The sequence below is a fragment of the Montipora foliosa genome, chromosome 9 (assembly GCF_036669935.1).
Source record: "Montipora foliosa isolate CH-2021 chromosome 9, ASM3666993v2, whole genome shotgun sequence".
In the NCBI taxonomy this organism is placed as follows: Eukaryota; Metazoa; Cnidaria; class Anthozoa; order Scleractinia; family Acroporidae; genus Montipora; species Montipora foliosa.
In genome coordinates, this window is record NC_090877.1 from 17,668,859 (window position 1) to 17,681,358 (window position 12,500).

General features: G+C 39.8%; 1 protein-coding gene across 1 annotated transcript in view; it reads right to left on the reverse strand.

The window, feature by feature from the left end:
* Positions 1-5,057: 5,057 nt before the first annotated feature.
* Positions 5,058-12,500, reverse strand: part of LOC137971248 (gamma-aminobutyric acid receptor subunit alpha-6-like) — a 40,534-nt gene continuing 33,091 nt past the window's right edge. Inside the window, exons 7-10 of the mRNA XM_068818036.1 lie at positions 9,817-9,945; positions 9,149-9,363; positions 7,254-7,400; positions 5,058-6,207 (exon numbers count right to left, since the gene is read on the reverse strand). Of these exons, the coding sequence (XP_068674137.1) occupies positions 5,833-6,207; positions 7,254-7,400; positions 9,149-9,363; positions 9,817-9,945 (866 nt within the window). The 3' untranslated portion in view covers positions 5,058-5,832. The remainder of the gene's footprint in view (positions 6,208-7,253; positions 7,401-9,148; positions 9,364-9,816; positions 9,946-12,500) is intronic.

Sequence of the window (12,500 nt, forward strand, 5' to 3'; positions counted from 1 at the left end):
CTGGCCACGAACCATCAAACTTCTGCCTATATTCTGTTTTTTTTTTTTTTTTTTTCTTTTTTTTTCAGGAGCTAGATAAAGTAAAGACCTCTTAGCAGACAGTAATATATTTAATTTGGTGTGAAGCGTATAGAGCGGTTTTCAATTGAGTGTCGAAAATAATTAGCGAATTTTTTTGGTTTTGCAACCAAAACCAATCGTAGCTCGCGCATGCACATTTTCCCGCGCTGTATGTCGGCTACGTGTAATTACTTCGAGTTTTGATTGGTTTATTGGATGTCCTTTTTGATTAGCCAAAGTTACATTAACTTTGGTTTTGGTTTTACGCCACTCGATTGAAACTCGCTCTAGCTTCTACCAGCAGATTACTTTATGTTATAAATTAATTTATTACTCTGATTAATATTTTAACGAACATTAAGCTACGTTTTTTCTAGTGATAATTACATGTAATAGGCCCCTTTCAAAATACCATAATACTCTTTGTTGGGTTCCAAAATTTTGCATAAGCATAGTTTCTATTTTCGCTTGGGACCATTGTAAGTCCCTGGAGAAACTGAAAACAATGCCTATGACTTCTTTCAAGTGTCACGCGTCACGTAAATCGAATCACGCATATAGTCTAACTATGCCATATTGGGGGTGACTCATCACTGTGGATGTCGGAAATAAATAAGTATATAAATAAATAATTAATTATATTGAGCCAAAAAAGTTATGAAAACAGGAAGCCTTCGGCAGCGATTTTCGAAAGTAGCCTCTAAAATAAGGGAGATCACTTTTTTGGCTTCTACAAGCAGACGATCATGTCGTTGATACTGACTTAAAGTAAAAATGAAAATCATAGTTGTTATGGCCATTCTTTTGCTTGATGTCGTTGCTAAACATGGCAAATAAAAAGTTGCGGTAATTTCTTCGAACTGCAATCCAAATCTTACTTCGCTATTCACCGCAGTTGATAGTAATAGTTCCTTGCATTGAAATATTGCGTAGTGACGAAATTATAAAGGATTTAATTTTTCATCCATAAAAGGAGTGTTTTACTTTTGTTTAAATGATGGGAACGATCCTCCGAGACGAGAGTTATGGTCCAAAATGAGATGTTTGAAAAACGAAGACCCAAAAGAGTAAGATTAAAGACCAGGGCAAGGAATAACCCCCCCCCTTCCCCCCCCCCCCCCCCCCAGGACTTCGTTTGCCACACACCTGCCCGAAATGTATCGTTTTCTACGAGTTCATGCCAAGACATCAATACCGTTCAAGTAAATGTACCAATAAAGTGTGTTGTACAAAGCGAAGGCAAGAGGAAACAGAATTCGACAGGCAAAGTCAATTTTTACCGCCTGGCTTCGTCCGGACCCAGAAGTAAACGTTGATGTGGCCTTTTCTCTGGGGTTTTCAAAGCAAATATTTTTGTCTGGAGATCTCGGGTTCGACCTCTGGCTTTACGTCTTCAGTCATATTCTTCTTGGTCAGCGGTAATACTTGCACCTTTTCCTTTCGCTTGACGCCGACGCAAGAGTCGCTTGAAGTGATCCGCACGATTTCCGAGTTCCTGCGAACAGTGAGGTCCATGTTGTTCAATGAAAATTCAGAGGATGTGTCCTAAACAAGGCAAATCAGGCATTCTTAATAATCATCTTAAGCAAGATGAAGCTGCCTTTCGGGGGTCAGTATGCAGCTACGCAGGTTCTCAGAATTGGTTCAGAAAAAAGGGGAGACAAAACAGTTTGCAATAAACATAAAAGCAATTATAGAAGCTTGCTCAGTATACTGATACATTGAAATAAGAGGTTGATTTTGTTGATTAATCTGCATGCACTCGACTTAGAAGGCGTTTTCGATATTGGGGCGAGCCCATTCGATTGGATGAAAGTGGCTGTTCAACCTACAAAAATTCATTCCGGTAATTGGTCGTGTGTTGGCTTGCGAATTGTTTACGTGCGCCAACTGAAAGCCTCTGATTTTGGTATGTTAATTAACGGACCGATATTATTACCAGGCCCAAAAAAATAACACTCTGAGAGCAGCACGTTTAAGTAAATAGCGACAGTGAGTAACTTTACAAGTGAAAAGGGAAACATTTACGTTGCAGTGTCGGGTGTGGAAAACGTACACACCCTAGTGCGAATGTGTGAGAGAATCTTCTTATAACTAGATCAATCCATAAAAACTGCTACGGTTAGCATCCTGTCGTTTTCGTCGAGCCTGCATCTTAAATCGATAGTTTCTTAAAGAAATATTTTACATGCAGTGGCAGATTTGCGACGTCAAGTATCAACTAGCGTTTCTGTTGCATTTAATTCGATGTAATGTTGACAATAAAGGTTGTCCTTTACACTCTGACGGTGACTGTCTTAGTTGCCCTTTCCAGAAAAAAAAAGATTATTTTGACACCATTTGAGTGGGAAAATTGAAATACAACGTGAGCCTTTTTATCACAACACAAGAGAACTCAATTGTGAGCAACAATAGTTCAAGATTGATCCAAATAGTGACGTCAAGATTTTTAATATTGATGTATTCATAGTTCAAACCTTGGGCAGCATAGCATTGACATAACCCAACAAGAAGACGATGGTGAGAATGCACGTGATACCGACAGTCAGCCTATCGCCACCGTTCTCGGGGTTGGTCCAGAAAACAATCCAGCTGAGCATGACCAGAAAGATACATGGAAGGTACACTTGAATCACATAGTATCCCACATGCCTTTGCAGCGAGAAGGTCACTTTGAAGGTTGTGTAATTGCCTGTGTAGACAATTGGAACAAAGTTCTTAAAGCGATTTGGGTGAATTTTTAAACGGGAATCTAAAATTCACTGAGCTTATGAGCGACAGAGGAGTGTCTTTTCATATGAGAGGGTTAAAAGTAAAGAACTACAAAAAATAGTCATTAAAATAATCAGCTCATGACTTGTAGCTTATAATAATAGCAATCATAAATTTCTTCTGACTTCTCATCATTGCAAAGTCCAATGTTTGCCAGGACAGTTTGAATTAGAAGTAAGCGATAATCGTACAAATCTTGCCATCGGTAAATGCTTAAAAATAACCTCAAAACTCTTTGAGCAAACGTTCAGTTTTGGACAAAACAGGCGTTCCATTCAGAGTGATTTGCATTATCTAAGGAAACGTTTTAGAGCAAAATCAACATTTATTGTTGAAACGAAGGAAACAATTATTGCTTTGAGCTTCAAAGGAATTTTTCTTTTGTCAAGGTTGCAAACCCCGTACCAGAGGCGAACTCTGTAACTCGACGGAACGTTTTGAAGACGTGACTGAGAACTGGGACATCGGACAGCTACTTCAGTTAGCTTCCATTTGTAGTCCACTTCATTGATGGGAAAAGCATCTGCGTATTAAAGTTGTCACTGATCACGCGAACTTGAATGGCTTTCCTCTTTGGCACCTCAGCAAGCAAAACTAGCACGTTGGTGCACGATGGCAGAATTCGACTTCTTCATTGAGCATCGACCAAGCATAGCAAACACCGTCCCAGATGCCTTACGTCGACACCCAGTGTCTGACTCACCCAAAGCTGAGGATTCTTATGCTCCAGAAAATTGTGTTATATAGGCTTTCTCTTAGTTGCAATATCTACTGATGTCCCATATCACACTCCCACCTTGTCATCAGAAACTCTCAATGGAACTTTTGCTTTCTGTGCCATGCTGACTCATCCGACTGCGCATGCTCAATACTTTGAAAAGTGTTCAGCCTAACAAGAAATCAAACTGAAGCGAACCGCGAGACTGCTTGTCGAAACCTATTTCCATCGTCGCTAATCGGTGTTCGTTTTGTATTCTATCTATATATTTAAATTATCTAGACATTGGTTTTCGTGTTACAGTACATTTTTGGAGAAATGTGGAAATCCTAAGCGCTATTTAGCTCTCGATGCGAAGGATGTCGGCTCGAGGCAGGAGACGCTATGGCAGTGGCCGCAGCCTCTTGTCACCTGGAAGCTTTGTTAGGAGCACACAGAAGAGATCGGACTCTCGGAGTTCATGGCTCAAGGCTCATGGAATTCGATTTATGTCCGTTGTGACCTTCGGGACACATTTAAAACGCTGGAAGCTCAGTGTGTCTTCTCCACCTACATTGCTTTCTTGCAGCATTTGTTGTCGTTTGAGATGGAAGGCAACAAAGGTGAGAAAATAAGAGTTGTACATTTAGATTTCTTTTTAGTCTTAGCTGCAACTTAGAAGCTAACTACATAGTATTACTGTATTTTAACAGTTTGAAAGCCAAGCAAGCCATGAAGAAGAGTGCATGTACGGAAGAACCAAGTGCGAGTACAAGAACCAGCTGCAGGTAAGATGCATGAGATCAATCTGTCAGAGATCTGAAATCCCAGTTTAGGGGCTCTTTTTCCACGCGAGCAGTGCATATGGTCGGAAAATTTATAGACAATCCACAGTGATTTTTGTTTTCATATGTTGTTTTGCAGATGATTCTAATTTGCACACCTCGACCTCTATGAAAAGAAACAAGAGTGACGATTCTGTCATTGCTTCAACCGTGGAAAGTCCAGTTGCAATGGCTGGTAATAACAGGTAGGCGGGCATTTCGACTCGCTAGCATTTTGTGGTTGTGATTTCTGTTTTCGCATCTCTCATATCTGTCTCAGACGTAACAGCAAAGAAGCAATGCGCTCCAATTTGAACTTCTTTCTTTGATAAAAAATGAAGATGCATCACTCAGATTTTCATTGAGTGAATTTCTGAACATTATGAAAATCATGATAGATAAGGAAGAAAGTTTTAATAACTGTTCCAGTTTGGTATTTCCCTATGGTTTTTTAGTTGTTACATTTCTCTCTAACAAATTTAAGGCGTGTTATTGATTTTCTGCAGGTGGGAAGTGCAAAGGGGATGGATAAAATGGCCCTTTGGACTGACCAAATTGTTAGACACTTTGGCACTGTTGCAGTCTGGCATCTGGCCCCAGTTGTTCAAACGACGGACAGCGCTATCCGCCAGATAAATCACTATCACTATCTGCTGGATAGTGATTTATCCGGTGGATAGCGCTATCCATCGTTTGAACAACTGGGGCCTGGAGTTGAAGGCAATGACCTAGAAGCTCTGAAGATATTGACGGCAATTACAATTTATTGTCTTTTTATTACTTGATGACAGGGCTCTCATTAAGAGGTGGGAGCCGAGGATTCTCCTGACTACTAAAAAAAAAGAAAAAAAAATTAAAAAATGGAAGCCAACCGAATATCAAGCTGTTTGATTCTCTCCCTTCTTATTGTATTCACCTGGCAACTTGAAATCTTAGTGACAACCCAGAATCAATTCTGCAATTATATTTACATTATATTACAGTCTAGGTCAGGCTGTAAACAATTTGTTTAGTCACTACCTTTTTAGGGTCTGTTTATATGGAGGTGAGGGACCCCAGATAGGTGAGGTAACATGTGGCGGGTCACCCCATGCACCTATCATGTAAACGTGATCAAATTAAAATGAGAGATTATAATGTATGGAGAGGGAGGTTACTCCACCAAAGTGGGTTACCTCGCCCTCGTCGCCTTCGGTCATGATTTACAAGCTTTTCTCGTGTTCTCCCGTTAGAGTTCATGCATTTGTATAATAAAACAAGAGAACTGTAATAGCGCGCGTCTATGTTTAAGAGACTGCATATCACTCAAGGATAATATAGTATCATAGTCAAGATTATTACCTAGGTTTAATAGAGTTTTAAGTGCATATTTGTTGGCTGACTCTAGTTTAGAGTTCAAAGACGAGAGGAGTTATGGTCCAAAATGAGATGTGTGAAAAACTGAGACCCAGACATCGGTCACGAAGAGGTCATGAAAGGTCATGCCTGGGCATCAATACCATTTAAGTACATGTACCAATAAAGTGTGTTGTACAAAGCATAAGCAAGAGGAAACAGGATTCGGCAGGCAAGATCAAGTTTTATTGCCCAGCTTCGTCCAGACCCAGAAGTAAGCTTTGATGTGGTTTTTTCTCCGGGTTTTTCAGTGGAAATCTTTTTGTCTGGGGATCTCGGATCGACCTCTGACTTTTCGTTTCCAGTCATATTCTTCTTGGTCAGCGGTAACACTTGCACCATGCCCTTTCGCTTCACGTCCTCCTGCATGTCAAAGTCGCTTGAAGTGATCTGCACAGTTTCCGAGCTCCTGCGAATAGTGATGTCGATGTTGTTCAAAGAAAATTCAGGGGAAGTGTCCTAAAAGAAAGCAAATCAGGCATTCTTTATAAGAGCAAGGCTGATATAACGGTGAAGGAATATATGGATAAAACCCAATCTTTCGAAAGGAACTGCCTTTCTTCATCAGGGTTTTACAGGCAATGGCTACGGTTAACAAAGACGGTACAATTTATACAATTTGAATGGTGATATGGCGTGTGATTTGATACAGCCCTAAAGATAAGGATTTTAACGGACTTCACGGATACGGTCCAATAATAATAAGAAGAAATGATAATTGAAATTATATGACGGTAAAGAAGTATAAGGGAAAAGGTGGATTATGTTGGCTTTTTTCAATATATTTCTTCACTGTTATATCAGCCTTGTTCTTTTTAGCTTTTATAATATTTAAATCGCTGATAAGGTCCTTCACCAGGATCCGGTGCTTCTGTTTTGTTACGCTGGTCCATGCGTAGAAAGTTGTATTGTAAAGTTTCCCAGAATTGATTTAGAAAACAAGGGGAGACAAAGCAGTTTGCAATAAACATAAAATCAGTAGAAATTGCTCAGTATACTAATACATTGAAATAAGAGGTTGATTTTGTTGATCAATCTGCATGCACCCGACTTAGAGGGCGTTTTCGAAACTGGAGCTTGGAGCCATGAAGAACCCATTCGATTGGATGAAAGTGGCTGTTCAGCGTGCAAAAGTTCATTCCAGTAACTGGTGGTGTGTTGGCTTACGAATTTTGAGCGCGCTCTAACCAGGAGCTCATCAAGAGGAGCCTCTATCTACCATACTTGCCTTGGGAATCAACCCTCTCCTGAGTAGATTTATTTATAGAACGCCTCCCTTGGGAGATTCGGCTCGCCCATTGTTGTAAAAGCCAATCAAAACAGAGCTATCTCAGCGTCAAGGGAAATACTTTCCGAATGGAAAAACCTTTTCCTAAAAGTAAATTTAATCGGGATAGGGTTGACTTAAGGAATTATTGGAGAGAGAGGCTCCCCTTGATGTGTTCCAGCTCCAACTTAGAAACCCCTCATTTTGGTTATTTTAATTAACGGTCCGATGCTATTACACAGGCTTTGTTATCATGTTCTTCATCTCTGCTTTCTTGCGCTTTTGATGTTAACAGTCTCTCCACCACGATACACTCGAGCAACGACAGGAATATGAAGAGGAATGACGTCATTAGATACCAGTCTACTCCCTTCGCATAACTGACCTATGGAGCAAAACAAAATGGATAAAGTGGTTCAATTTTTAAAGAAACTGTGGCGCTGCGTTGGTGGGGAAGTAAAAAACAGAAATGGGTTTATCGGCAACTGGGTTGATATGGTAAGTTAACCACCGTAAAGAAGTTAGAAGCACACTAAAACCTGACGCTGAAGTGCGCGCGCACTTGATGTAAAACTTGTCCTTTCGTCCACAATGCAGAAAAAACTAACACTGAGGGCCGAAGCGACCTGTTAAAATCCTCCAGTGAGTGCTTCACATGCACCTCTTCAAATGTCATGCATTGCATAACATGCACATTATGCAAAAAGAAAGACATTGGTGAAACAGGAAGGAATCTCGGAGACCGCTCTCGCGAACATCTGCGAAACGTTGAGAAAAAGGACAAGGAAGTATCCACGTGATGAGAAGTCCTCGTTGGTATACAAAACAACAGATATTTGCATAATAATAGAGTCAAATTTTAATGCACCGTTGTCATGGTACACCAACATGGCAGCAGTGAAGTCAGATGCAAATCATCAATATGGTGATCAGCGGCCTTTCCCTGCACTAGGGGCCCGTTTCTCGAAAGTCCCGAAAACTTTACATTCATTCTCTGACGATCAGATAAACATTGAGATCGATGCTTAATTAATCTCTAAAGTCAAAGAAGCTAAATCCCTAGGCGTGATAATTGAAGAACACCTCTCATGGCCTAATCACATAAGGTGAACTTAGCAAGAAGATATCTTCAGCTATAGGCGCCCTTAAACCTATAAGACCATACATATCAGAGCACACTGCCCTCCAAATCTATCAAGCGTTGATCTTACCCCACTTTGACTATTGTAGCTCCGTTTGGGGCGACTGCAACTTAACCTTAAGTGATAAACGTCAAAAACTTCAAAATAGGGCTGCCAGGGCGATTACCAGGTCCAATTATGACACAAGCGCCACTTTTCTTTTAGATCTGTTAAATTGGGATGATCTAATTACACGCGGAATAGTTTGCCCATCAGTTTCCGAAAATCAGACTCCCTAGGCTATTTTAAAAGGGAAATTGGCCAACTATATAGTAGGTGCCGGTCGGGCTCCCACACGGCAATCCCCAAAACAGTGCAGTTGTAATGAAAATGAAACCTTTTATTGTAATATATACTGAAGATTTTACCCTGTGTAAATGTATGTGTGCATGTATGTCTGAATGTATGTCTGTATGTATGTATGTATGTATGTATCTGCTCAGATACTGTGTGGATAACACATGATCATCGACGTTCCGTACGGATCAAGTTTCATGACTTTTAACTCAATTTCATAAGACATTGATTTAACTGGCCGTTATTGAGAGGTTATTTGGGCAGTTGGGACGACATTTACTGGCCGTTGCCGTTGTGGAGAGGTGGTCGTTGAAAAGAAGTTAAATTAAGAGTGAATGTATAGACCCTCCGCCGGGACAAAAAAAGGTGACCTCTGTGGAGAGGTGGCCGTTGGTGGGGGTTCGACTGTATTTTGACACCCTTTGAATGGGAAAATTGAAATATAACGTGTGCTTTTTAACCCTTTCAACGCCAAAAATGCAAATTGACACTTGTAGATTTTACTCTGTCTAACGCCAGACGATTTTACTCGTCAATGGGGAAGCCCTCGGCAGCGAAAGGGTTAATCACAACGCAAGATATCTCAGCTGTGAGCAACAACATTGATCCCACAGTGACGTCACGAAATTAATAATCATGTACTCAAAGTTCAAACCTTGGGCAGCATAGCATTGACATAACCCAACAGGAAGACGATGGTGAGAATGCACGTGATGCCGACAGTCAGCCTGTCGCCATAGTTCTCGGGGTTGGTCCAGAAAACAATCCAGCTGAGCATGACCAGAAAGATACATGGAAGGTACAGTTGAATCACATAGTATCCCACATGCCTTTGCAGCGAGAAGGTCACCGTGATCGAGGAGAAAATACCTGTGTAGACAATTGGAACAAAATGTTCGAGTTTTTAAAGCGATTTGGGTGAATTTTTAAACAGGAAGCTAAAATTCACTGAGCTCGTGAGCGACACAGAAGTGTCTTTTAATTTGAGAGGGCAACAACCATCAGCAATTCTCAGCGCATTATTTGGAGCTTTTGACCCACATATATCTTTATTCCGAGTTCTCATTTTTTCCAAAGTTTCAATGTTTGACAGTTTGAATTAAAAGTAAATGATAACAATGATAATCGCTCAAGTCGGCTTGCCATCGACAAATGTCTGAAAATTAAAATAAGCTTAACTGAGCTCTTTGTACAGACGTGTGTGTTTTGAACAAAACAGGCGTTACCTTCAGAGCGAGTTTACATTTTCCAAGGAAAGGTTTTACGAAAATATCAACATTTATGGTTGAAACGATTATTTGGTCAAGGTTACAAACACTGTACCAGTGGAGAGGTAATAAGGTTCACGGGACGTGTTTGAAGACGTGACTGAGAACTGTGACATCGATAGATGCCTGACTGGTACTTCGTTTGACTTCCATTTGTAGTCCACTTCATCGATGGGAAAACCGTCTGGAAAAAAGTTACTGGCCATTAATTAATTAGAGATGGAAAGTTTATATGACCTTACTTGGTAATGTTAAGGCTATGTTACACGAGGCAATTTTTCTTGCAACTCGCAACGCAACCATGACGAATAAAAACGTTTCAAGTTGGAGGGTATGTTACACGTTGGCAACTTCTTTCGCAACTTGCAACGCGTACAACAACAAACAAGATGGCGGACGCGCTAAGTCGCCGAAAGATGAGCTCTGACTGGCCCATTCTGACAAAATTGCGTTGCGAGTTGCAGAGGGGATGTAACACGCAAGCAACTTGTCTCGCAACGTTGCGAAAAGTAGAGGGTCGTTCTACTTTTCTCGCAACTCGCAACGCAACAATTGCAGTTGCAAAATGGGGTGTTGCACGTGAATTTTTTCTTGCAACTTGCAACGCAACGTTTGTTGCGATGCGAGTTGCAGCATGCGAGTTGCTGCAGGAAAAATTGCCTCGTGTAACATGGCCTTTACTGTTGATTCCTTTCTCTGTGGATCACATACGTTACAGATGTTTTTTTTCTTAGAGCGCAGAACTGGAAAATGATGCTATGTGATTGCTTACGGTGTTGGAAGAAATTTTTGTATATTCCAGCGAAACTGGGTGGAAATCCATAAGCGCTGAATCCCCTGATACCTAACTATTATTATTTTTTATTATATGGCAAGCAATTCTCAGGCTAAATGGAGCACTCTGGTTGGCTGGCTTTTGGTCGGGATTTTACAGTACGGACCATTGCGATGCAACAATGTTGCAAGATGTTGCGTTGGAATGTTGCGAGCTTTTGGAAAAAATTTGCAAGAAAATGGAAAATTCACTTTTAACAGCGATTGAGTTTAGAGCAGCAGGTTCAAGTATCAATTCACTGCTTGGTTTAGAAAAAATATATCTTCAGTTTCTATTATAGAGGAAGTGCGAATAGCCAAGGGAAAAAGTTGCAACCGCATTTTATCAAAGTAGAGGATCAATCTCGAAAATATCGTCCAGAATTTGTGGAATTTGAGGAGTTTCCTTCTATCGACTTTAACTCTCCATTAGGTAGCTACCCATTTAAGTTTAAACTAAAGAAGTCAAGCACGTAAGAGACAGCCCCTAGGATTTTGTGAATGTTGTCAAATACACTACAGTGATTTGGATAAACATTTGAAAGGCAAACAACATTAGGAACTTGCAACGAACCAACCCGCAGAACTACGTAGGATTGGATGAATTAATTGAGAAATTTGAAGGAAGGATTCAAGGAAACAGTTGTGAGTCTTAGAAACAAAAACTTAACCATAAACAATATGAAGTAAACTTAAATGTGAACTGTGATTTACAGTTTTTACTTTAAACAGGAAGTTATGCTATAAAGGGGTTTAGTTCAAGATGTTAGAAACGGAACAAGGAATTTGTTAGGAATCAGCTCTTAACTAAAGTAAACAAGAGGCCATATTCGGCCTATCCTCTGGCCGATTCCTATGTTTTATTTAAGAAATGCTAGGATGAAGTTGAATCATCTTTGCTGGTGTTTTTTTTAAAGGCTGGTTTTAAGTAAATAGTAGGAACTTTAAACTGCAAGTCAGCTAAGCCCTGATGAAACAAGTTCGTACATGTAAATATTAAAGAAATTACGGGAAAAAGAACTGGCAATGCGTTGAAGGTAATAGTTCATAATAAATATGTATTCAAATTTTATTTTGTCAGCCTCACAAATGTTTGTAAACGTTGGAATGCTGACACCCCTAAAGAAAAAGCAAGTCATTTTTGTGAGCAAATGTATATTATAGGTAGAAAACTTACTAATACATTTATCCTGGAAATGTATATGGGGCAAAGGTTGAATCACAGATCATCACTCCTGTACTTTTGGCATAAAGCACAAATAAATGAAAATACTTTTTTTTCTAACTTTCTGCATCTCTTCATATCTTCTTCGATGCCTCTTCGATTTAAATTAAACATAGCGATGTATTTAGGGTGATACTGGCGTATTTTTCCGAATTTTATAAAAGAAAAAGCTTTCAGCTTCTGGACACGGCGTTCGCATAAATTCTTATTGTTGTGTAAACAAACATCTCATAACAAGACCTGATTATAAGTTTTTTTATTGATTTTATTGGGGCCGCGTTGAATAATTTTGTACACCTGAATGTTTCTGAACATCGCACATGTATACTGTACGTAAACTTATGTACTGCTTGTAGATGATCCAAGCGATGGTACTCCACATTTCAAAACAACTAGTTACAAGAAACACAAATATTATCATAATACAGATTCCGGTATGGCGTCTTTAGACTTTACCTCTCAGAACAAGATAATGTTCGTTCTTGTACTTCTTGCGTAGATCAACATTATTTTTCTTAGTTGCAGTAGTACACACTTTTGCATGGTTATAGGTTTCCGTAATACTTCTGACATTTGTCACTTTCGAAACTAATTCATCACTTTTGCATTTTGTGCTCACAGATAATCTCAACTCATGATCACTAGTGACATACTTTGAATGCAACTTGGCAATATTTTCGATTCACTGACCGATTCGTTCC